At 41.0% G+C, this 25,026-nt stretch overlaps 1 protein-coding gene across 1 annotated transcript in view; it reads right to left on the bottom strand.

Annotated features, from left to right (window-relative positions):
• Positions 1 to 24,314, bottom strand: part of LOC144309444 (intermembrane lipid transfer protein VPS13D-like) — a 192,002-nt gene extending 167,688 nt beyond the window's left edge. Inside the window, exons 1-11 of the mRNA XM_077890491.1 lie at positions 24,090 to 24,314; positions 20,624 to 20,889; positions 19,136 to 19,269; positions 15,526 to 15,681; positions 14,143 to 14,350; positions 13,559 to 13,633; positions 10,839 to 11,045; positions 9,484 to 9,573; positions 7,029 to 7,169; positions 4,197 to 4,319; positions 1,782 to 1,856 (exon numbers count right to left, since the gene is read on the bottom strand). Coding sequence (XP_077746617.1) covers positions 1,782 to 1,856; positions 4,197 to 4,319; positions 7,029 to 7,169; positions 9,484 to 9,573; positions 10,839 to 11,045; positions 13,559 to 13,633; positions 14,143 to 14,350; positions 15,526 to 15,681; positions 19,136 to 19,269; positions 20,624 to 20,889; positions 24,090 to 24,223 — 1,609 coding nt within the window. The 5' untranslated portion in view covers positions 24,224 to 24,314. The remainder of the gene's footprint in view (positions 1 to 1,781; positions 1,857 to 4,196; positions 4,320 to 7,028; positions 7,170 to 9,483; positions 9,574 to 10,838; positions 11,046 to 13,558; positions 13,634 to 14,142; positions 14,351 to 15,525; positions 15,682 to 19,135; positions 19,270 to 20,623; positions 20,890 to 24,089) is intronic.
• Positions 24,315 to 25,026: the final 712 nt, after the last annotated feature.

The raw sequence follows: 25,026 nt of genomic DNA, 5'->3' as shown, positions 1-25,026 counted from the left end.
AGAACAGGTGGCAAATTGCTTTGATCACACTGCAATACAGGAGAAAGTGCTAGGCGTCCATATAAAGACAGTCACAAGTATGTCACTCTGGAATGAAGCAGCCGGGGTCAGCACACTGCTTAGGTCCCCAAGCTTCGTGGGTTGATCACACCCACCAGCACAGACCGCAGCAGCGCGCGCCTCTGAGAATAACTAACATGCAGTGCTCACGAATCCAAACCCGACACCAGGGGACAAATCCGACATCTCCCACACTGGAGCCCGAGTCAACTGCATACTTGTCTTTGGCACAGCACCAGGGAACAACATTCCCAAGTCCATCCAAGAGAGCAGTATTCCCTGGTGGCCCCAGAAAATCTGCCTCTAGTGAGCAGACCTCATTCCTTGATAGGCCAAGAGAATAGAGGGCTCCTCAAGTCCAACTTGGGTTTCAGACAGCTGAGGGAATTGCTACCCTGCTGGGCTGGTTTCACAGAGCAATGTGGCCCTTATAAACAGTGCAGGTCTCCACGCCATGTAAGCGTCCAGTCTATCAGAAAGGACCTGGTTTGTAAATCATAAGAAACAGATTAAAGTCCCAGGCCTGCTACCAGCTGGTCATGTGAACAAAGGCAAATTACTCCGTCTCCCTCATCAGGAAGGCGCCCAGGCTACTTAGCCTGAAAGATTAAATAACAGATGCAGAAAAGCTGAGCGTCTAAATCTATTAATAAATGAAGATGGGATCACAGGCTTCCTTTGTGAACCCTCCCCCTCCACATCCATCTTGGTAAAACCTTGCAGGAAAGACCCTTGTACTGCCTCCATGTATGAACATCCCTGTTCCAAACTCCTGGTAGAGGAAGCTCAAACGGTCTTTTTTACACAATATATCATGACCCTGGCAGGACCTGGTGTTTGCCAAGTACAGACATAAATCATTCCGATTAAATCACACTCCTTCAAACAAGTGAAGGAATGAACATCGTGGGATTCCCATTCCTGGAGGTTTAAGGTGTTCTCTATCATATTGACTTCTTAGTCAAATTCTTGGAAACTTAAAGGGTCAGAGACAGAAATGAGGCACATTTCATTTCCTATCTCTGAAGCACTTCAATTTATAGCTAAAGAAACCAAGGTTTGTGTCTTTGCAAATATTTACTGGTAAATTTTTTCTTAGCTCAATTCCTGGTCACGGCAGCTTCTACTCCACAGAGCCCCTTGCATCGCTGTAAGAATAAATGTTCACTAAGGATTCTATAAACAAAGACCTGCAGCACTGCCTGAGGGAGGGTGGCTTTCCTCCATTTTCTTATTTTTCAAAAAGAGAAATCACCCCAGACACTGGGTATTTCTGCACCATATACCATGGAGTTGATTCCACAGCGTGGAGAGTTAGGAGAGAGGGAAGACGCACATCACCTGCTCCTGATAAAAGGTGTCACTCTATTCATCAGTCTGAAGTGGTCTTCCTTGCTATTAAAGCAGAGTACTAGATCCCTGGGTGGCGCAGCGGTTTGGCGCCTGCCTTTGGCCCAGGGCGCGATCCTGGAGACCCGGGATCAAATCCCACGTCAGGCTCCCGGTGCATGGAGCGTGCTTCTCCCTCTGCCTATGTCTCTGCCTCTCTCTCTCTCTATGTGACTATCATAAATAAATAAAATAAAATAAATTAAAAAAAAAATAAAGCAGAGTACTCAAACCTGGGATATCCCATTCAGCTCCCATTCACAGAAATTTAGTGTACAAGGCAGTTCTTCAAATAGGAAAATAAAACAAGCCCTCGCTTGGCTATACTGTACCTCTAGCATAGATCTGGTGCTCTAGGTTAGTCAGACTGGCTGTACTCCTAGTTCTAAGGTAGACAAGGGGGAGGCCTGGTAGACAGGAAAGACAAAGTTAGAGGGTAAGAATAAATAAAGCGAATAAGAAGACCCACTTCCAAAACATAAGCACAAAAAGAGTACATTATAAAAATAGCGAGCATCATGCAGTTACAGGATCGTTCCCTTCACTGATTGCTAAGAGCTAAGAAAGTATTGACAAAGTGAGCAAGATATTTTTATGCTGGCTTTTACTGTGGAGGATGTGTCACAGTAGCATGCTCCTGTTTTTCTGGACTAGGGAAAGAAAACATCGTCAAGATTCTCTTTAACAGAAATGACAAGCCTTTTGAGGACTTTTCACTTAAAGTATGTATGCTCTTAAATGGCATGGAAAAGTTACCAAGACCGACCAGCACAGACGAGGGTGGCAGTGGCTCCATCCCAATTTGGAAAGGCAGTGGCAGCAGAATGCTAATCCCCCAGAGGTTTCGAAATTTCAAGGGAAAGAGTCAATGTGCATTCCAAGTTTAAACAGTCTCCACCAAGGGGTTACCTCATAGTATTACTTAGATTATAAATTAAACATGGAAGTTTTTAGAACACTTACATTTGGTATTTCCATTAAATGTCCTTTGAGTACAAAACTACTGAACTTTCTAAGGTGCTGTGCCACCCAGCGGTTGAACGTCTGCCTCCGGCTCAGGGCGTGACCCTGGGTCCTGGGATAGAGTCCCACATCGGGCTCCCTGCAGGGAGCCTGCCTCTCAAAAAAAAAAAAAAGAATCTCTCTTTCAAGGGATCATTTTGAAGCTGGCCTGAATGAAATGCACAAATTTGTGGGGACTGTAACTAAATGTTCATCAACAGGAACTGAAAGATGTGATCGGTTCAACAAGGTGCAAGTCTACTGACTTTCGAAACAAATTCCCCACAGTTAATTTAGTAGACCTGTTAAAAGAATACAATCTCATCTGTCACATGTGGTGTTGCCCAGGAACATTCAACAGGAAAGGAGATTTGGAAATTCAGGTATATTCACTTATGTCTAATTTAAAAGATATACCCCTGCAGCCTAGGTAACCATAAAAATCTATAGGTAAATAAAAATCCAGCTTTAATTTGGTATTGGCATTCAACACAGATAAGGCAGCTTATTAACTACAAAGAAAGAGGAGAAAATTTTTTTTTTTAAAGGTGGAGGGGTGGAGACAAAGAAAATCCTTCAGCAGAATCCTGAAGATTAGGCCTTCCTTATGTTTACACTGAGTCTGTATCTCAATCCCCTTGTATGCAACATACTCTCTAGGACACACTGCATATTACAAAGGTTATACAGAGTCTTCTGGGTAGACTGTACATTCTTTTAACACACAAATTGGGAAGGTTAGAGGAGGAGCCAGAATTGAAGCTGATGATATCTGAAAAGCCCTGGCTCCTGAGCAATGACCTGGAGACTCAGAAGCAACGGCCTGGGAATACAGAGAACAAACGTAGCTGACATTTCCTTGTCCTCCTTCTGGAAGTGCAAGGCAGACGGTCCACTTCTACACCCTGAGGACAGACGCACCAGTTCAAATACTTCATAAACTCAGAAAATCCATCTTCCCGTGACATGTTTGCAGACCAGAGGGAATATTTAAGCATTTGTGAGCTATGTGAAGTCCAGCCAAGACTCCCCAAAGAAACCACCCGGACAGAGCTAGGCTGAGTTGAATTTGGAGGACAATGGCTTGTGGAGAAATGAAGGGCCACATGGTTAGCCGCCACAGTACCCCCTGCTCTAAGGAAATCAGAGCTCCATGGTAGGGCATTAAATAAGGAAAGAAAACATCGTTAAGAGAGAACAAACGGACTGCTCATTCTTCAAAAGGCTGGGCATTCAATTCTTTTCTGCTTTATGAACAATACGGAGCCCTCCTTTTAACAATTTCTTCCATATGGGCTCCTGCCGGTCCTCCCTTCAAGAATATATCCACACTCTGCACCTCTAGATTTAGAAAGCTGAAAAGACAGTTTGTAATATCCAATCAGAAAGTCCAAATCAACTGGGAAGTTTTGCCAAGTTAAACACACCAACCAGTGGCTGATCTTGCTGTGTTTCAGAAGTACCAGCTCGTATGCAATGTTACTAGAATTTAGAAAACTATCGCAGATCTTTTCTCTCCCACAAAGGGGGAATTAGAGCCCATATTAAAAGTTCAGTACCTTGTGCCAGAAAAGTGTCTCCTGCAAAGATTAGAATAGAACTACACAAGACAGAATATCCTACAGGTTGCTTTTTGTTTTGTTTTGTTTTCACAGAAAATGATGATTCTATTTGGATTTCTCAATGAAACATGGCTGTGTTGGTCAACTGTGATTTAGTCAGACATTTGTAGAGAAAAATCTTACTTTGTCCAAAGCATGGAGGATCCACTGAAGAGCCCATCCAGTCTTCTGCTGAGGTTGAATCTATTTCCTTGTCCTGTTTACAGTAATCTGCCATCCACGATTCCTTGGTACTTACATACTGGTCTAGAAAGAATTCCCCAAAGATATTAAGAACGGAAATAGAAAAGATTGAGGGTTTGAGTCAAATAATTTCAATTCAGCAAAACAAGCTTTTGTTGAATGCCTTACTGCGTGCTCGGCTCTATGCTAGGTTCTCAGAAAGTCTGTCCCCTGGAGAACTCATGCTCCACTGAAAGAAATCAATGTTAGCCAAACAACTATCACCACAAAACCATAAAGTGGAAGGAGCTAAAATAAAGACATAAATAAAATTCTACGGGAGCACAGAACAGGGGAAGATTTATTCTGCTTTGACAGAAGTGGGAGAGTCCACACCAAGGTCCACGGGAATCTTCCGAGATATGGGGACTTTTGTTCTGGGTCGAGAGGAATGAGCAGAGGTTAGAGATCAAAAGTTTACCAATGGGATTAGGGATACGGGGACATTCCAGGCCAAGAGAACAGCATATGCAAAGATTTTAAAGACATGAAAGTACATAGCCCTTTTAGGGAACAATGAATAATGTAGTGTGACTCTGGCCCAACATACTGGGATAGGGACACAGCAAAGCAGTCTAGAAAAGGGAAGTAGTTTGTGAAGGGTTTGCTATGTTATGCTATGCTATGCTATGCTAAGGGGGCAGAGTTTCAAGACAGAAAAACCAGTGAGGAGGCTATTAAAGACTACCAATATCAGGGATCCCTGGGTGGCTCAGCGGTTTAGAGCCTGCTTTTGGACCAAGGTGTGATCTTGGAGTCCCATGATCGAGTCCCACATCCGGCTCCCTGCATGGAGCCTGCTTCTCCCTCTGCCTGTGTCTCTGCCTCTCTGTGTCTCTCATGAATAAATAAATAAAATCTTAAAAAAAAAAAAAAAAAAAAGACTACGAATATCTCAGGAAGCGGAAATCCAGTGGACAGTTCTCCAGGAGTGGTTCTACTATTTTTAGAAGGGAAATATAATGGGAAGGGCAGGTTAACAAAATAATTGATGCACCATCCCTGGAGAAAGACCTTTTCTACTAGTTAAGGTAAGATACTTTGTAGAACAAAACTTGTTGATCTCCAGTTTGCGGTTCCAATAGTTGGCTATATGTAAGACTTATTTAAACGCTAAGGGGTCACAGTAATATTTCTGGGTTTCAGCACAGCATTAGGAATAGGGAATTGGACGGGACACCTGGGGAGCTCAGCAGTTAAACGTCTACCTTTGGCTCAGGGCGTGATCTGGGATCCGGAATCAAGTCCCACATGGAGCCTGCTTCTCCCTCTGCCTGTGTCTCTGCCTCTCTCTCATGAATAAATAAACAAAATCTTTCAAAAAGAAAAAAGAAAGAAATAAGGAATTGGAGATTTTAAAAAAAAACAGCTTTACTACAGAAAAGAATGCCTTTTGGAAGACATTTTCTTTTTTTTTTTTTTTTTGGAAGACATTTTTAAATAGATGCTCATCAGAAATATCAATAAACCTCTTTTAAGGTCTTGTTTATTACAGCTTTCCAAAAAGCTATGCTAAACTTTATCTAAATTTCCAGATGAACACATTATATAAGAAATAACATAGTATCAAAATAATACAGTACAGAACGATCATGAGGTTAATTGGGCAAATTTAATGAATGAAATCCGTTAATGTCAAACAGTGGTTTTAAAACTTTGGAATCAGGGATCCCTGGGTGGCGCAGCGGTTTGGCGCCTGCCTTTGGCCCAGGGCGCGATCCTGGAGACCCAGGATCGAATCCCACGTCGGGCTCCCGGTGCATGGAGCCTGCTTCTCCCTCTGCCTGTGTCTCTGCCTGCCTCTCTCTCTCTCTCTCTCTCTCTCTCTGTGACTATCATAAATAAAAATTAAAAAAATAAAAAAAAATAAAACGAAAAAAAAAAATAAAACTTTGGAATCAATAAACTTACCATCTCATTTCACTATACGTTTTCTGCATCTTATTATGACACAAAATAAGCCAATGGATATCCTATGAGCCTCAATCACATCCACTAAAGAAAGTTCACAGATTTGCAGTAGTGTTATCACTCAGATAACCCAGTATTACCAAAAATCAGACCATGTAGATCAATGATTCAAATAGAGTGGGTTTTCACAGCAAAGGCAGGCAACACCTGACTGTTATGAGAATGTTACTTTTCTCTTAGATGATATAAATACAAGCACAGAGTGGTTCCGACTCACTACAGTGAATCCAGGAATGTACGTTTCAGTGTTTTCAAAAAACATTAAGAACACACACCATTAGCTTGGCAACCCTTCAACCCAGTGATTTTCAGAGTCAGGTCAACATGATGACTTGATAGGAAATAGTACAGGCAATTTATCCTACTGTAAAGACAAGGTCAAAATTATACCTTTTAAGAATTATTCTGTGTAGGAGTAGCCTGAAAGAAGGGAATCTATACTCACTTCTCAGATATTTAAGAAAAACCTGTGACCAAGCATCATCAGGGAGAAGATTCATCCCAAACAGAGAGAGAGTTATGTTTCCCAACAGTCTCAGCTCTTGGTTGATCACTAACAGCATTAATACAAGATGCCAACTCTGGAGCAATGGGATGAAAAGAACCATGAGCTAGGCTGGGGTTTATCAGGAGAGCAGCCCCGGTGAATGGGTGATGTCCAATGTGGGCTCAGATATCTGCTAAACCAGGGTCAACAGTCTTCTAGACAAAAGACTGCAGTACAGAAAGGTATCAGTCTTCTAGACACAACTTTCCACTCACCAATCAGTACAGAAGTGATGTTGATATCCAAGCGGGGTTTGGCCTTGGCTTCCAGCTTCAGTCGGGGAGGGTGGAGGCGACTAGCTGCCTGTTGTTGCCAGGATACAGAGCATGGCCATGGCTCGATAAATGGCTCCCAGCCTACAAGAACACAGGAAGGAAGACATCTGTTAGGCAGATATCAAGAGTTTAGAGGGGAACGCTGTTCACAAATGCTCAGCAAGGACAAACTCTGGCTTAATAGCTTTCTATTTCCAACGTGATTCACAGCGAAAGCACCATCTTTAGCTACAGGTCACCCCACAGATGTCTGTGCTGTCTAGAGGATGTGAGTGGAAGGACAGACACATGCCCCAGGGTCTCCAAGGTGGGAGGAAGAAAGGCACAGAGGATATATACCCTCGCTATTAAAGAGCAGGGAGGACCTGCTTTTGATCCACTCAAAATAGAAAAAGGAGTCTCAGACTCAGGATGGAAAAGTGCTCTCAGTGGCTGAAGTAACCATTAAATTCCATTAAATTTGATTCTCCTGCTTATGTTAAGAACCCACTGGTTGAATAAATAGGTAGAGCATAATTGGAAATTCATTCACTTAAGTTTTTCAAGTTTCTAATCTTCAAATATCCTGTGTACAAAAAAGAATGAAAACAACACATATGTATGGTTTAAAGAATAAAATTACTACAAGCACTCATGTAGCCACTATTCAGCTTAAGAAATAGAAAATCCTTAGTTCCTCTGAAGTCCCTGAGTGCCACTCTCCCATGTCAGCTCCCTTCCCACCAACCCTCTTCCACCCAACTCCAAGTAAACATTAGTTTGGAGTTTTATTCATTTCCTTGCTCTTTTTTTATAGTTTTACCACACAGATACATGCGTGTCTCCAGAACATAGTGGTGAGTCTGTCCTATGGGGGATCTTTATGTAAATGGAATCCTGCCATACATGTTCTTCTGCAAGTTTCTTTTTTTTTTTCTTCTGCAAGTTTCTATTTTTGCCCGACCACGTGCCTCTGAGACTCACTCGTATCGCTGCCACATAGCTGTGGCACATTTATTTTCCCCAGTGAATTGTAATCTGCTTATGACCACACCACAATCTGTATTCATTCTACTTCTGTGAAATATTCCCTTGAGCCTACAGATTTATAGCTATAGGAAGAATACTACCACGGGGGCTTGGGATCCTCTGGGGTACAGACCTAGAAGTATACTGCTGGGCTGTGGAGTATGCTTATACTTAACCCTGCTGCACATCAGATTGTTTTCCAAAGTGCTTGTACCAACTTACAGTTCTAATGGCAAGCAGTTAGAGTTCTGTGGCTCATAGTAGAGTCACACTTAATTTCTGCCAGCGTGCTAGGTGAGAAAAATGGTACCTCTCCATGGTTTTAAAGACTCAACTTTTCAAGACAGTTCATTTTTAAGTTTTCTAACTATAATACTCCATCAGTCACAGATCAGCCTCTTGACCAACAGAAATCCAACCCAATATGTAGCAATAAGTAGATACATTCGTCCCTTCGCACTACTTGACCTTTAGTGACCTAAAAGTGTTCATAGGACTTTAAAAGTAAGATTTGCTCTGGGAAAATGAATGATTCTCAGAAAAATGGCTTCCATATGCCCCATAAGAGTCTCCCTCAACTAGTAAGACTTCGGTCAGTATTCTCAAGTTAAACATGTTCAACAGTTAAAAAAATGCTAACTAACATACACTCTAGAACCATCTGCAGCAGCACAACTGATGACACTTCATTCTCCACTGAAATCAGAGGGAGCAGTCACTCTGGGGTCTAAGCCTCAGGCCGTATGGCTCTATTCTGTCCACACCTACTAAGAAATATCTTAAGGCAAAGTTCACACTCAAACTGCTCAGCCCTGGTTTATGATGCCTCCTGAATGTCCGTGTGTATGGGCCCTTACCTTGATCCTTCCAGTGGAAGGAAAGAAACCTGAAAACGTTTTTGCATTATTATCCAGATTCCATAATCACCTGCTCTGATCAACTGTATTTTGCTTGAGCGAGTAGGGCATGGCAGGTTGTACATTATCACTGATTCAGTATGCTTTTAATGAAACAGGTCCAGCAAGGAGGAAGGAGGCTTGAAGTTTAAAATGCTTATGGGCAGAAATCTCCCTTGAAATTTAGCTTCTGTCAGGGCCAAATGATTCTTTGCTCCTGAGCAATCTCATGTTCTAGAATGACCCAAACTCTAGCACTGAAAAGAACTAACTAGGAAAACTTGTTTTTAAATAACTCAGTTGCAACATATCAGATATGTTAGGGGAAAAAAAAATCTGTATCTTTTGTGCCTATGCAGTCACTTGTGTTTCACCTTTCCCTGCCTGGCCCCGCCTCCCTCCCCTCATGCAAAATTTATGTAGAGGTAGACCCAGGCAAATAATTAAAGTGTGGGTTTTAAATCCCACGATCACTTATGTTAGGTACTGACCTGACAGGGCACGGTTGTAATAATCTCCGGAGAGGGTGAAGTGGGCGTACCCTTCAGGGCTAGTTCTTACATGCTGCAGAAAAGTCAGACCTGCAAAGGAAGCATATGTTATAGCAGCTGCCAGGCAAGAACAACCAGAACTTTCTTTCTTGGATTAAGTCTCAGCAAAGAGACAGACACTAATCCTACCTGATACTAATGACCTCATAGGAAAGCACACAAAATTTTGATATTTTGTTCATCATGGGTTTTCTCCATGAACTGTGATTTAAAAAAAAAAAAAAAACAAAACAACACTGTGTTAAAGTGTTATTTGTCTTCATTCCTGAGTCTCTTGGCACCCCTTTCCATGTCGTGCCTGAGGCAAAGGCCTCCTCTGCCTCCTTCCCTTCCCAGCCCAGCCCCGGCACCCAGGCACCTCGGTGCATCTGAAGTGTGCAGGAACATAAAAAAACATATTTTGCCCTGAATATCTGAAAATCAGGAGGCAGGCTGGTAAGAGCAGTTATGTCCTGAGGAATATTAGCTCAAAATTTTAAGGTTACCATAGAAAAATAAGAAGTAATTATTCCCTGCAGAAGACACTCGGGCAAAATTCCAGCTATTACTCTCAATCAAGTGGCCCTTGTGGGGCTTGAAGCACAGGGAACAGGAAGCTTCTCCCGTGGACAGAAGGTCAAACTTAATCCCCAGGACAGATCTTTCCTTGAAGTAAAAAGAGGCCAGCAAGGTTGAAAAAGTGGAAAATTGAAAGTGAACCCAGTGGTGAGATTTCCTGTACTCTCCACAGAAGCCCCATCTAACACTGCCTGTGATGACATGGCTGAGGGAGAGGTCCTCGTCCTCTTGCCCCACTACTGACGGACGGCTCTCAGGGCCCTTACGGACAGCTCTCTGAGGTGAACAGTCTAAGATTCTGTGCACTTCCTTTTCAAACATAGAGCAGAGCATTTTCTGAGCTTATCTTTTAAACACCTCTAATAACAGGACTCATTACAGTCTTTAGATACATACAAAGATAAACAAAAAGGAGACATCAGGAATTATTTAGCTAGAGCTGTTAATATAACAGAAATTTCATCAATGACAATGTCTATTATTTCCAAACTGGAGGCTGAAGGCCACATATGGCAAATACATAGACATTTCTTTAAAATACAAATAATGAAAAACATATGTAAAACAATTAACTAAATTTCACCCATAGTACTACTAAGTGGGGAGCATGAACATCACACACACACACACACACCCAAAAGAAAAATGAAAAAGAAGAAAAAGAAGACGGGCCCCCAAATAACTCGGCAATAACCGCAAATCTTCAAGATGAATGTGAACATTCGGAAAACACTCACGGGAAAAGGTGAGCTCAGCCAGAGGGACGTCACAATCCATGCAGTCGTCGATGAAGCAGATGCACACGCTTTCGGCTTTCACCTCCACTCCAGAAATGAGCCGCGCCGCCATAGGCCCCTGGCTCTCGCGGCCACTCGTACCCAGAGAAAGAGATTTCAGAGGTTCGGCATTCTTAAACAACCAACTTGCCGCCTTTTTCAGTTGGCCTTCAAGAAAATTTAAAGGTGATCAGTTCAGCCAGTTTTTACAGACACTGAAGCAGCTCATAGGGGAAATAAAGTGTTAAGGGACCTACTGGACAGCCCAAGAGAACCCTGCTCCCAGATGTACTCTTAAACTTAAAAAAGAAGAAAAAACCTGGCATCATATAGGAAGTCTACTTCTAAGCAAAAAGAATGAAGACCCCTTGCACACACATTCCACTCAAGTTCACCATCCTTCATGATTTAGTTCAAAATGCCTCCAGGAGCCATCCCTCCACTAGTATGACATCTGACGAAGGAGAGGAGAGGAGAAGATAGGGTCCAAATTCTAGATGTCACTGAGTAGGGAAGTATGTAATTGTTGCTGTGTAGTTTTGTACTTTGTACGTACTGATGTGCTACTTTGTGACTGTTCTCAAATGTCTTAATCTGTACATACTTCCTCTTCTCAACTGGTCACAAATTCCTTGAGAACAGACAGCAATGAGAAGTGCATGTGTGTAATATACAACAGTTAAAATAATAGTCCCCTGAACACTACCAGACTGCTAAAGCTAAAAAAGCAAAGGAAAACAATGCAATCCCATATTTATAAATTACCAGAATCCAGTGCACCGCACAGGGGTAAATGGTTAAGGGCACAGGCTCTAGAGAAAGATGGTGTGGCTTCTGATTCCAGCACCTAGAAGATGTTGGATCTTGAGCAATTTACACAGTGCCTCTATGCCTGACAGCATGCACTCACAGGGCTGCCACAAGGAGGAAACAGACAAGTACAAGTAAAGTTCTCCTACAAGCAGAGCCTGGAACATATAGAGGCTCTACTAACTTTAGTTCTTGTTATCATTTTTGTGACTAATGGAATGACTTAAGAAGTACTAAAGAAATAAAAATTAACAAAAACCATAAAAGCTCTTAGAAATTAAAAAGAAATGTTGTGTTAAAGAGATAAAAGAATAGAAAATGTAAACACCATGGGGTATTGAGATAATTAAACTAACAGTGACACCTAGGTAAAAACAAAGCTAAGGAATGCAAGATAACTAGATCCGCCTTTCTTTTTTTCCAGAAGGAAAAAGGTAATAGTTAATGTGAACAACTGTGTGATAGGACTAGTATTTTCACACATAACTGGTTAGAGTTTGACCTGGTACAACATTTTAGAAGATCTGCCAAGTTGAGTAAAAAGTCTAAAAAATCTATCTATACCCTTTGAGCCAATATTTATACTACTAGGTCTGGCCATCAAGGAAATTTTTTTTTTTTTAATACTTTATTTATTCATGAGAAACACAGAGAGAGAGAGAGGCAGAGACACAGGCAGAGGGAGAAGCAGGCTCCATGCAGGGAGCCTGACGTGGGACTCAATCCTGGGTCTTCAGGATCAGGCCCTGGGCCAAAGGTGGCGCTAAACCACTGAGCCACCAGGCTGCCCTCCACCAAGGAAATTCTAAAAGATACAGACAGAAGTTCGTACCAGAAAATATTTGTTACAGAATAGTGTATAATATTTAATGAATGAAAAACAAAGAATAGTTAAATCATTAGGTCAATATAAAACAATTCAGTATTTATAAACAATTTTAACGACATGGGAAGACTCTGGTATTGTAATTATAATTCAACAAAATTGTACTGTAAAAGAGGTTATAAAATTGTATTTGCAGTATAATCTGCCAACATACACACAATATTATATGTACATGTGTCTTTATATGTATGGATTTACATAGTATGTAAAGAGGTAGAGAAATGTACATGCAAGCGCAGACTAGAAATGACACAGCTTTTGCTCTATCTTCCTGTTTTAAGAGAAAGGGCAATATGGAGGGAGGCGGAAAGGGGGTACTCTGCAGCAGAGAGAACAGCGGCAGACTTGGCTTTCAGCCCATCTTAGCCTCTCACTAATGGGGGATCTCAGATCAGTTTACTTAACCTATGTGCGCCAGTTTCCTTACCTGGAGCTGGGACAATAATGCCCACCTTTAAGGGCTACAAAGATTCAATCAGGAAACTCAGGCTGAGGCATATGGGAGCTCAGTGGGCACAACTACCAGTATCACCACCACTACCACTACCCCCGAACACTGGCTAACAGCATAAAGCACCTGCTGTGTGCCAGGCACTTTGCCTAAGTGCTTTGTCTATAGTGCCTATTTATATCAAACCTCCAGGGGAAGTCCTCTCATTCTCTTTTTCCAGATAAGGAAGCACTGGTACAGAGAGGCTAAGTGACTTGCCCAAGTCACTAATAAGTAATCAAAAAGCAGCAAAGACCTGAACCCCAGCATCGGCCCCAGGGCCCCATTATCATCCACTATGAAATACCGCTGCTTGTTATTATGCCCAGTCCAAGATCATGTTCAGCCCACAGACAACCACAGAGGGCCTTCAAAACACAGTCCGGTTCTCAGTCAACTTGTGGGAGCGGGTTGGGTGGGGGTGGGGGCGGCATATGAGAAGCAAGCCTATCATCAAGATAGACAACAAGTCAAGGAAACCCTTGTGCAAATTACCTTGGCACACCAAAAGGGCTTTGCGACAATCATCCATGCTGAATCCCAGTTCCTGCAGTCTAGCCAGCTGTAACTCTAGAAAAAAACGTACATAATTTTTATAAGTAAGTTTACATAAGTTAGTCCACTGCGTAACTGAAGAAAAAAGAAAAGAAATTCAGAAACTGCTGGCTAAAACATTTCTCTAGACAAAAATGGGCTCCTATCTGGAGACATACCAAAGTGTACACTGAATTTTTTAAGAATCTTTTCCCAATACTGATTGTGTTTATAAAAGCTGAAAACTGAAATTTAGTGTTATTCACATTACACTGGCAGAAAACTCAAGTTTAAAACAACTTTAGCATTATTCATAGAACTCTGGAAGAAATGGTAAAAGGAAAACTAGTGTAGGCTAGAGCCATCAGTTTGGGGTGTTGTATTTGTTCTTAAATTTTTAAAAATTACAGCATCATACTTATAATTACACTTAATGACATACAATTATACTCTGAACAATTTAATTGTGCAAAAGAAAATCTTAACAGTTAACCAGAAGGGGAGCTATTAGGCAACCTGAGTAGGTTTCATAGTTCCACACCTACCCAAGACAGGATCTAAGGTATGTCTTGTCCCCTCTCTGATCTCTCCAGCTCTAGATGTGCCGGGAAGGTAACTGCTAACGGAGCTGGCCTCCAAGGCCACTGAGTCTGGCGCTGCAGCATTAGCTTGCTCTGGGATGGATTTTGCAATGGCAAGAAATAGCTGAACATCGTTGTAGGAGAGTCTGATATCCAGGGCTTGTAACTGAATCTAACAAAATTGAAAAGGCAGCAGTTTTTTCAAGTTGCATTCACTTTTACACCCATACCTCTTTCTTACGTGTATGTATAGTTCCCAATTCAAATTCTAGAAGTCCACAGACACTATATTCATTTTTTTCATTTTGAAGACTGAGAGGATCTTAAAATTAAGCACTAAGAGTCATGAAGTAAGACATCTCTACTATGAGGTCAAATGTTCACAAAGTTGCATCAAATAAAAAATAAAAAGCTAGAATATTTACTATAGCAATGAATATTTCAGTCAGATGATTTCCTTACAAGTATATTAATTACCAAAGCAGAGAATAAGAAAACGGCTCTAGAAGGAATGAGATCGCCTATTAGCATTCTGTGAATCCATTTTGCTTTGATTCATTTAATTTTTTTAAATCTCTGAAACCAACTGCCCACTCAACAAAAATTACCTCTTCTTTCTCCAAACATAACCATAAGTCAGTCCAGTGCCACACTAGTATTTCCCCAATCCTGTCTCCGACATTAGCAAGACACCAGCACAAGACCACTTAAAACTGGGGTGACTGGTGGAAAGTCTGGGGGTGGCACTTGGTTTATTACTTATTTTGTCCTTATAGATTAAAAAATCAACATAGCTTTTCTCTCTCTTTCAATCTCCCACAGTTCAAACGGATTAACTGTTCCTCCTCGGCCCAAGAATCCTTACAAATCCTTACACCTTCCTTGCTTGGCTTCACCTTCCCCGTCTTCACCTTGTGGCCTCCATACTGCCTACACACAACTTTGTTCTGGCAAGACCTCCTCTGTTTCATGTCAGCTGGGCCCCTTCCACCCGACTTAGCTACTTCCTAACATGGACTACTCTACCCCTGCGCACCTGTTCCCACATTGACATCCTGTCCCTCCGCTTAGACTCACTCTACCTTCGGTTATACCCACAATCCAAATTCCTCCCTATGTTGCATTCTGCGTTCTGTAAACTTTCACAGAACTTCAAGATTATATCAATCAACATGTCTTTTATTCTTCAGAAGACTGAAACAACTTTCTAGGACTGAGACAATGTTGTATTTCTTTTGCATTTGCTGAAGTGATGAAAATGTTGAGCTCAGCAGAGTAGGTAAGTCATTCAGGCACCGGGCAGTGTTTGAGAGTGTATCAATGTGTCTACACATTTTTCATCATTACCTCTAAGATCGGTGGGAAATCTTCACTATTGAATGCATCCATCAATCCTGAACTATTCTGATAAGAAGAATTCCCCACCAGTTCCACTTGAATTTGAACTGGATCAACAATTGAAAGAGCTGTATCATGTTCATTTCCTAGTCGGCACGAAAACACCTAGAGAATGAAATACAGTATAGGATAAATTAATGTTTGATTTAGAAGTCTAACTATCAGTAGAAAAAAAAAATCACTATCTTGGTAGCAATCAGCCCCGTATTATCAAAAGACCCATATAACTGATGAAATAAATACTGCCAAGAGGGAGGCTGGCATTCTTGCCTATGGCTAAGAGTGTGGACAGTGGTTCTCCCTACCCCCTCCATAAAAGATAGCTCACCGACACATGGCAAAAGGCTTAAAAATCTCACATCCTTTATTCAATAATCCTATTTCTTTCTATAAATTAGCCTATTTCTAATTTAATTTATGCAAAGTTTTCTAATTTAAACAATTTCTAATTCTAAATAATTTCTAATTTAAATAATGCAAAATACAGGGGGAAAATCACTTGTTATTTAATAGTTAATAAAAAATTTAAGATCAATCCAGGTTATATCATATCTATTCAATGGAATCTTTTGTAATCATTAAAGTGACAATTAAAAAGATCACATGGAATGTAGGACAGTTACAACATGGATCATGTGAACAAGCAGCCCCATCAAAATAATATTAGGCCATGACTTTAGGAAAAAGAAACACACCAAAATGTCAATAGAGATTCCAGACAAAGGGATGGGTAATTCTTCCCTCCCCTAATTCGATGTAATATAATTGTTACTTTCATAATTGAAAATAAATATATTAATTACTGAAGCTGGGTGACAGGTATATAGGAATTCATTATATTCATCTGTATATTTGTATATGTTTGAAATGTTCTACAATAAAAAGTTCAACAAGAAATATATTTATGGGGAGAGGAGAAGGGAGAAAAGACTCCCATTCTACAATCAAATTTTCATCGTACTTCAAGAATAGTACAAAAGACCAAAATCTATAAGGAACTTCTCAAACTCAAGACTCAAAAAACAAATAATCCAGTTAAGAAATGAGCAGAAGAATAGACATTTTCCCAAAGACGTCCAAATAGCTAACAGACAAATGAAAAGATGCTCAACATCACTCATCTATCAGGGAAATGCAAATCAAAACTGTGATACCAGATACTATCTCACACCTGTCAAAATGGCTAAAATTAACAATGCAACAAACAACAGGTATTGGTGAGGATGTAGAGAAAGGGGAACCCTCTTGCACTGTTGGTGGGAATGTAAAGTGGTACAGCCACTCTGGAGAACCGTATGGAGGTTCCTCAAGAAGTTAAAAATAGAACTACCCTACGATCCAGCAATTACACTAAGTATTTACCCGAAGGATAAAAAAACATAGATTCAAGGAGGTATTTGCACCCCGATGTTCATAGAAGCTTTATCAACAATAGCCAGGGGCACCTGTGTGGCTCAGTGGGTTGTGCAGCTGACTCTTGATTTCAGTTCAGGTCATGGTCTCCAGGTTCTGGGGTCGAAGCCCAAGTCAGGCTCCATGTTCAGCATGGAGTCTGTTTAAGGAGTCTCTCCCTCCCCCCTCACCCTTTCCCCTGCTCACCCTCTAAAATAAATAAATCTTAAAAACAAAAAATAGCCAAACAATGGAAAGCCTAAGTGTCCATCGACAGATGAATGGAATGGGGAAGATCTGGTATATATGTATATGCAATGGAATATTACTTGAGCCATCAAAAGAAGGAAGTCTTGCCATTTGCAATCACATGGATGCAGCTAGAATGTATTATGCTAACAGAAATAAGTCAATCAGAGAAAGACAAATACCTTATGATCTCACTCATATGTGGAATTTAAAAAACAAAACAGATGAACATATGGGGTGGGGGGTTAAAGAGAAAGGGAAACAAACCATAAGAGACTCTTAACAATGGAGAACTGAAGGTTGCAGAGGGAAGTGGGTAGGGGATGGGCTAGATGGGTGATGGGCATTAAGGAGGGCACATGTGATAAGCACTGAGTGCTCTATGTGAATGATGAACCACCAAATTCTACTCCTGAAACTAATATTGCACTGTATGCTACCTAGAATTTAAATAAAAGAGAGAGAAAAAAAAACCCTATACATTAGAAAGCATTCCTGTTGGTCTCCCTTGCTTTTTTCCCCTTTTTTGGAGGGTGGGAGCATTTTCCAGTGCTGTTGGAAAACATGTAAAACTAAGCTCCTATGCTATATTCAAAATCAACTCATTTGGCTTCCTTTATAAATTCTCCCCCAATGATGTACAAGAGGGATCTTAAAATTCAGATCCAATGGTGCTGCCTTAGAAACAAGAACTTCCAGGAATGTCAAATATTTTGCCTATAGTTTTTCTAAAACTTTAGAGCAAAAAAAGTTTCATTTTCTTTTTTGTTTCAGGGCCTTCTGCTACACAAAACCCAATTGTACCTGACAGTTCATTAATCAATCACCAACATTTTCCATTCAAAGCTGGTACTGGAGTGGTTTGCAAAGCAGATGAACTACAATTTCATGATCGACTCACATCACACCAGCACGTAAACCCTTCCTCTCAAACTAAGGTTTCTTTATATGGGAGAAACAAGTAATCAAGAAGTGAAATCTCTACAGGCTTTATTTAGCTATATCTGATGAAAAGGGGGGAAAAAAAAGTGCCATATGGCTGCTGACAGTGAAAATAAATTCTACTTCTGAAATACCACTGGAAAGAACGGGTTATGAAAAGTTCGATCATAAAGGGAAAGGAAATGATGAGTAACCTGGATGAAAGACTCTAATATTATAACAAGAGGAACATTAGTGGATATCAATGAATTAAGAACACTTGATAGAAATAATAATCTGCCTCATTTCTCCTTCCCTCTCCACAACCCCCAGCTTTAAAAGAAACAGAGCAGCTTATACTTAATATTGCATAATGTAATTTTCAGGCCACAAAGGCTACTCTAGTGCAAAGTATCTCCTTTATGAGATTAAATTAGAGCCTCAAGCAGCACTATTAGAGACTCACTCTGTTAGGTTATGCATGACTCTCTAGAGACATTCTTTTACAGATTAGATATTTCTAAAAGGACAATACATAAAATCCTTCACACCTCTTATAAACAAGTTTCCGTGACCACAAAGCCTTAGGTCTTCAGAGTCAACAACTTAACGTTGGGAAGGGGGCGTGGGAAAATGTGGACCACTTCCCTACCCTGACTAATTTGCCCAGGACTAGACCGGTTAAAGTTGATGGCACAGCAGGGGCCTGACACTGTAATGGGGACTAGAAGGGTCTCCCTGAACTTCTTAAGGAAGGGAAGATGTAAGAGAAAAAGGTTTAGGCTCTTGGTATGTTTACAGCCTGACACTGAGGGACTGAATTCACACATAAGGATAACCTGGTAGATCTGAAGACAAACAAAGAGGGGCGGGGCTGGAGTCTACCAATTCCATCAATTATTTCCCCTAATGAAAGCTAAAGAGGTAAAATTCTCTTCCAAATGCTTTTCTTTTAAGCCAATCGTTCAGTGTTTTGATTGACACATAGACTTCTTACCTCGATGCCAAACAAACTCCCTGAAAAGGGGCGATCAACAAATCGGGGCTTATAGGTGAGAACTGTGGTGCCTTTGAGAATAATGGCATTGGTATCGAAGCAGGACACATCTTCAACGACCACAAACTCCGTGCCTGGAAAGGACAGCATTGTCAACCAAGCCAAGGCTGGAGGCTGGAAAAAACAGGCTGTTGCAAATGAGGCAATGCATTTACTCTGGGGACATCAGCCAGCAAGATTTGTTCTCCAGGATGTTTGTCGACACTCTGCTTCACTGCCACCCTGAACAAATTCTCTATATCTGGCCGGGCACAGCTGAGCCAACAGAGCACTGTACACACAGAAAAGACTGGCATGCTGTTTCTCTTCTCTCTTTAGAATGTATGTATTTTTAAGCTACGTCTCCTGGGGGCCTATGAGATATTCAGAAGCCCAGGAAAGCATCCCTTCTCCAAGCAATGACCTGTTTTAAAATCCCCAGAAAGAGACACCTGGATGGCTCAGCGGTTGACCTCTGCTTTCAGCTCAGGGTATGATCCTGGAGTTCAGGGATCAAGTCCCACAATGGGCTCCCTGAGAGGAGCCTGCTTCTCCCTCTGCCTGTGTCTCTGCCTCTCTCTCTCTCTCTCTCTCTCTCTCTCTCTCATGAATAAATAAAATTTTAAAATCCCAGGAAGTAGATTCACATACTAATGTTAGTCGGGCAGTGGAAGGCACGACACATCTGCATAGCTGTTTAAGTTGTTTACAAAGAACATATACTAATTTAAAGTAGATTTTTTTGAAATTACTAAATGCAGACAGTTTTATACTCACCTGTACGTGGCATATTTCCTTTTCATTTTCATCAAAAACCATGTTTAGGCTGAACTTTTTTTTTTTTTTAGTCTAACTTTTGAAAGCAAATCCATTTAAAGTGCACTGTGCTAGCCAGCTTCTTCCAAACCACTGAGCAGTAGTTGGGGTATATCACAAACACAATAGATACACAAATATATACAGATATACTAGGAGAGTTTGCTAGTTAACAAAAACTACAGTAAATCTGTTTATAAAGAACATATTCTTTCTGTAAAGAAAAAAATAATCCCCCCACTTATTTAACTTTAACACTGAGATCTTCACACATCAGATTTGCCAAAACTCAGTAAAGCATATCTGTTGGAGCCCTATAGATCAAACAGAAAATTGAAGCCAGATTTAACACTGAGGGAAAAGACCACTGGCCAGACGGTGCTCAAGCTGGGCATGTGCCATGGGCAAGCAGAGCGGAGGACCCAGAGCCCTGCAGCCTTGAGTGTGAGCCAGCAGTTCACACCAGAAAATGGAGATCAAGAACTGTGACACTTGCTGGTCCGTTGGTCTGTATGCAAATGTTTAAGTGCTCACACGAAAATACAGAGATGATAGAAGAGTCATCCTAATAAGACACATATCAGTCCTAACATTCAGACCGAGACTCAATGTCTCACATCTACATATGCTCACCTGTTACATTGACCTTGACTTCAAGGTGCCTTTCAGAGGACACGGGAAGAGAAGACCGCTTGGTAACTACTCCACTTTTCACAGTTTTGGGGACTACAGCAGATTCGCTGCTAGAGTTACGGTGGCGAGAAGGAGTAACATTAGTCTGTTTCTTAATATCACTGGGAGTGTGAAGAAAATCATGGACTAGCAGCAGCCAGTCAAATATGAGGAACACTCGCAGATTGTTGAGGACTACTGTAAAACACGAGGAATCCTTTGTAGATCTGCAAGGAAAAAGATATTTTAAAAAATAAGACAGGAAAGGAGAAAAGTATTTTACTAACTTGCACAGACAGGTGTTTTTCCACAATTTTTTAAATTGACCACTCTGAGTATCAATAAACTCTGAACACTGATTTAATAAGATATTCAATGTGTGTTTTCAAAAGCTAATCATATTTTTATGCTATAAGAAAGCAGTATAGTGACATGCAGCAGTTCACAACCAGGGATGATTTTGTTCCCCAGGAGACTTTTGGCAACGTCTGGAGACACATGTGACAGTCACAACATGGGGTGGGGGCATGGTTTGCTATGGGCATCTCGTGGGCAGAGGCCAGGGATGCTACTAAACATCCCGCAATGAACAGGACAGCCCCACAACAAGGAACTGTCTAACCTAAAACACCAACATTGCTGAGGCTGAGAAAACCTGGTGCAGTAGAAAGAGCACAGGCTTAAATCCAGTCACAAGTTGTGTTATCCTGCGTAAGCCACCTACCTTCTCTGAGCCTGTCTGCTCACTTAGAAAATGAACATTTTGCAAATACAAACACTGCAAAAAGTAAAGCACCAGGCATGTAACAGGCTTTTGTTTGGTAAATGTCGGTTGCCTTCCCTACAGGCTATTTCAAGAAGATCAGTGAAACATTCTCTCTCTGATATCTGGGATCACTTCTTTACCAACACCAAATGTACATACTAGTACTAATTCTCCAGCTGGACCTAACCAGAGAGCCCAGATCTTTTAGTCTGAGAAGGAAGAAAAATAAGATGATATTTATATGTGGGCATAAACCCAAGCACCTTGGAAGTAGAGCTGGGGGAGAGAGACAGACAATACTGGTTTTATAGTATTACTCCAAATTCTCTATTTGAGGTGAAAGCCCAAGGAGGACCCCAAACCTAGTCTCAAACCCTGGTGCGGCCTACCAGATTATGAGTAGGCAGAGATGGGTAGAGCAGAAGGGAAAGTGGGCTTGGGACACCTTTCTACAGTTTTCTGGGTTGAACTTTGTTCTGTGAGCCCAAAAGTGACTCTGGAGCTCCAGCTACTATTCATATATGGTTACCTCCCCTAAAAGGGGTTCCTATTCAGGAAAAGCTGATTCTGAGATGTTTTTAAGTCTGGCATCTCTAGTCTCTTGTTTCTCCTAAACCTGGCTCACTGCCTCTAGAAAAAGGGCATAAACGAAGCATGTCTCCCTCACACAAACACAGCATTTTTCACAGAAACACTTTACTCTTTTGTAATAGAGAAAAAATGTTGCCCTCAGTAAAATTTTTCCACCCCATTTCGAACATAGATCGTCAGAGTTATGCACTAACTGAAAAGTCAAAGTATGTCTGATACCCTTTTCTGGAAAATATTTCAAGCCTTTAAACACTGTGAAGTGATTTATATTTGACACACAAAATCCCAACAGAAGAGCAATTCTTCTTGAGACACAGAAAGCGTTCAAAAGTTCCAATCAAGAGAACATGTTAACCCCCTTTCACTCACAATAGTACCTCTGTTCACAAGAGCCAAGGTAAGACTTTACTATTTGACTCCAAGAAATTATACACCTTTGGTATATAAACAGAGTAACATTTCAAGGCTCCTTGTGTATTAAAAATATGATTGGTGTGACAACTAGCTGACAGATTAGGTCACTATATCAATAATAACATAGCAAATCCCCCCAAAAATTGTTTCTGCAGAAGGGCCAAATATATGGAAGGCTCCTGATCAGATAATTATCCTTAAACCAAAGAACCACAAATCACAGCCAGCTTAGCATCTGACCAAGGTCAGTCAGATCACCAGACATGCAGTGGCCACACCTGATGACTACCAGAAGGGGCATGGGCACTGCGATCAGCGGCCCCAGTGTGAGCCCTGATCCCTTCACTCACTCACCATGTGACCTTGAAGGGGGTACTCAATGCCCTCCTAGCTTCTACTGCTGCACCTGTAAGATGGGGCAAATGTCACCCACTTTGCCAGGAGAATTTCGGTATAAAGGTAGGGACAATGCCTGGCTCCTGCAAAGGCTTAATTAGTAAGAGGCAATGAGCACTTCCATTTCTGAACATCCAAAAAGTTCAGGCAAAAGTCTGTCTACTTTGCTAGACCTCCTAAAAGCATATGGAAAGTGACCATGACCTCTCCCTAAAAGAAATCTCAACCCTGAGAACCCACTGCACAGCACATTGAAATGTCAAGTACATTGAAGCATATGAATACAAGAATAATCTCAATGATCTTTTTTTTCCCATGAAGCTGTTCCCAGCCCCTTTATTTACTAATTTGTATTTACAGCATAGCTGATAAACCTTAAGCACTAATAGAATAGAACTAACATTACTTCCAAAGGTCTCCTTTTGGATTTGCATTGGAGGATTTTAGCTCAAACCTTATTTTTCAGTTTTCAGGCCTATCCTCACTTAGCCATAAAATCTGCCAGTAGTATATGATAAAATTAACACCAGCTACATCAGTATAATAATAATAATAAGACCTGCCACCTGTGCCAAGCAGCAGGCCAGAATTACTTGTTTAATTACTGCCTCCACCCTTTGAGGTGGGTATGGTCATCCTCCTCTATCTTATAGAGGACAAAACTGCAGCTCAAAGTGCTTGAACTTGTCCTAGGGCGCACAGCTAGAAAGTGTTAGATGAAGGTTTTGAGCCCAGATCTGTACGACCCCAAAACATACATTCATTCTACACACATCACTGCCTAGCATAATACTAGGCAGAAAAACATAATCTAGTCCAAAGAGGCTAAAGCCCTTTTAAATGGAAAAGTGGGTAAGACTTGCACAGATAAAACAATAATGCAAGGCAAAACCACCTTCCTGCCTATAATTTCCATAGACCAAAAGTCTTCTTTCCCCTTAAACTAGAATAATTTCTTCTTTTCTCAATTCAGTTTTCCTATTAGAACAGACTACAAGGGAGGTTTTTTTTAAGATTCTGGGCTCTCAACTTTTTTTTTTAAGGCAACAGAGACATCTTTTGGCCAATTACTGCAACTGCATGGTGATAGTAATGAAAAGTTAATACACTATGAGCTGCATTGGTGAGCCATTTTCTATGATCTGTTCAGTGATTCCTCAGTCCCGTGACGTTTCAAAGCTGATACAGCATTGGCCCACTGACCACAATAGGAAGTTTTTCTGATAAAGAAAGGCAAGAGTCAGGATCTGGATCCACTACCTGAAATGCAGTTCGATCTGAATGGATCCTTGGGTGGTGCTGCTGTTCCTGGAAGGCTGAAAAATACAGCTGAATACGTTTGTCGTGCCAGGACTGGCCTTCTGCCCAGCATAGCGGGTGTCAAAAGCCATCATGGAATGGGAAACCAAGTTAATGGACTTGGTTTGGTTGGAAAAGCTTTCATAGAGCAGTTTACATTTCTTGAAGTCGAATCTAAAAGGGAGACATGGTATTAAACTCTGTTTTCAAAATTATCTAAATTCGAGACAACAGAACAAAATCCTACATGTACCTGAGTTTTATGAAGAATAACTTTCATTGATTTTGTTAACAGACTCCTCACAAAGGATTCAGTGTCATTGTGCCCTATCTCTTACTTTTCATTTCCAGGAAGATGATCTTGTCCACAAGAACTCCATGAGGAGTAACATTGTCTAGTATGCTCTGGGTGCATTAGCATTCTTGTTTCTCATCTCAAGTCTGGGAAGGCTATAAACATGTAACAATCCCTGAGGGATGTCAGGGTCCCTTTAGACCCTTCATCTGTCGATTCCTAGCATGCCTGCAGGATTCTCTCTCCAAAGTCTGCCAAAGTTTTATATAACCACGATAGCTTCCTGGAAACCACCAAAACAAATACTACTCTTCATACAGAGAAATAATGCAACTGATCCACCAAGAGAAAGTGCATTTAATGCCCACCCCCTTTTTTTAATGACAGAGAAAGCTACAATGTGCAATACATAATTTATTCAGTACCATCATGATATTCCATACAGAATTACTTCATTTTGTAAAAAAATAAATAAATAAATAAATAAACTATGGGCATACCCAATTATCAGAAAAAAAACCACTGGCTCACAAGACAATGTGGGACCCAGGGCTCGTTATACCATGATTTATTCGACTGAGTTAGATATAGGCCAGGATGGAT

Source organism: Canis aureus, unplaced genomic scaffold (genome assembly GCF_053574225.1).
Source record: "Canis aureus isolate CA01 unplaced genomic scaffold, VMU_Caureus_v.1.0 NW_027326405.1_RagTag, whole genome shotgun sequence".
Taxonomy (NCBI): Eukaryota; Metazoa; Chordata; class Mammalia; order Carnivora; family Canidae; genus Canis; species Canis aureus.
The sequence above is the reverse complement of the archived record's forward strand: the minus strand, read 5'-3'. Positions and strand labels throughout refer to the sequence as shown.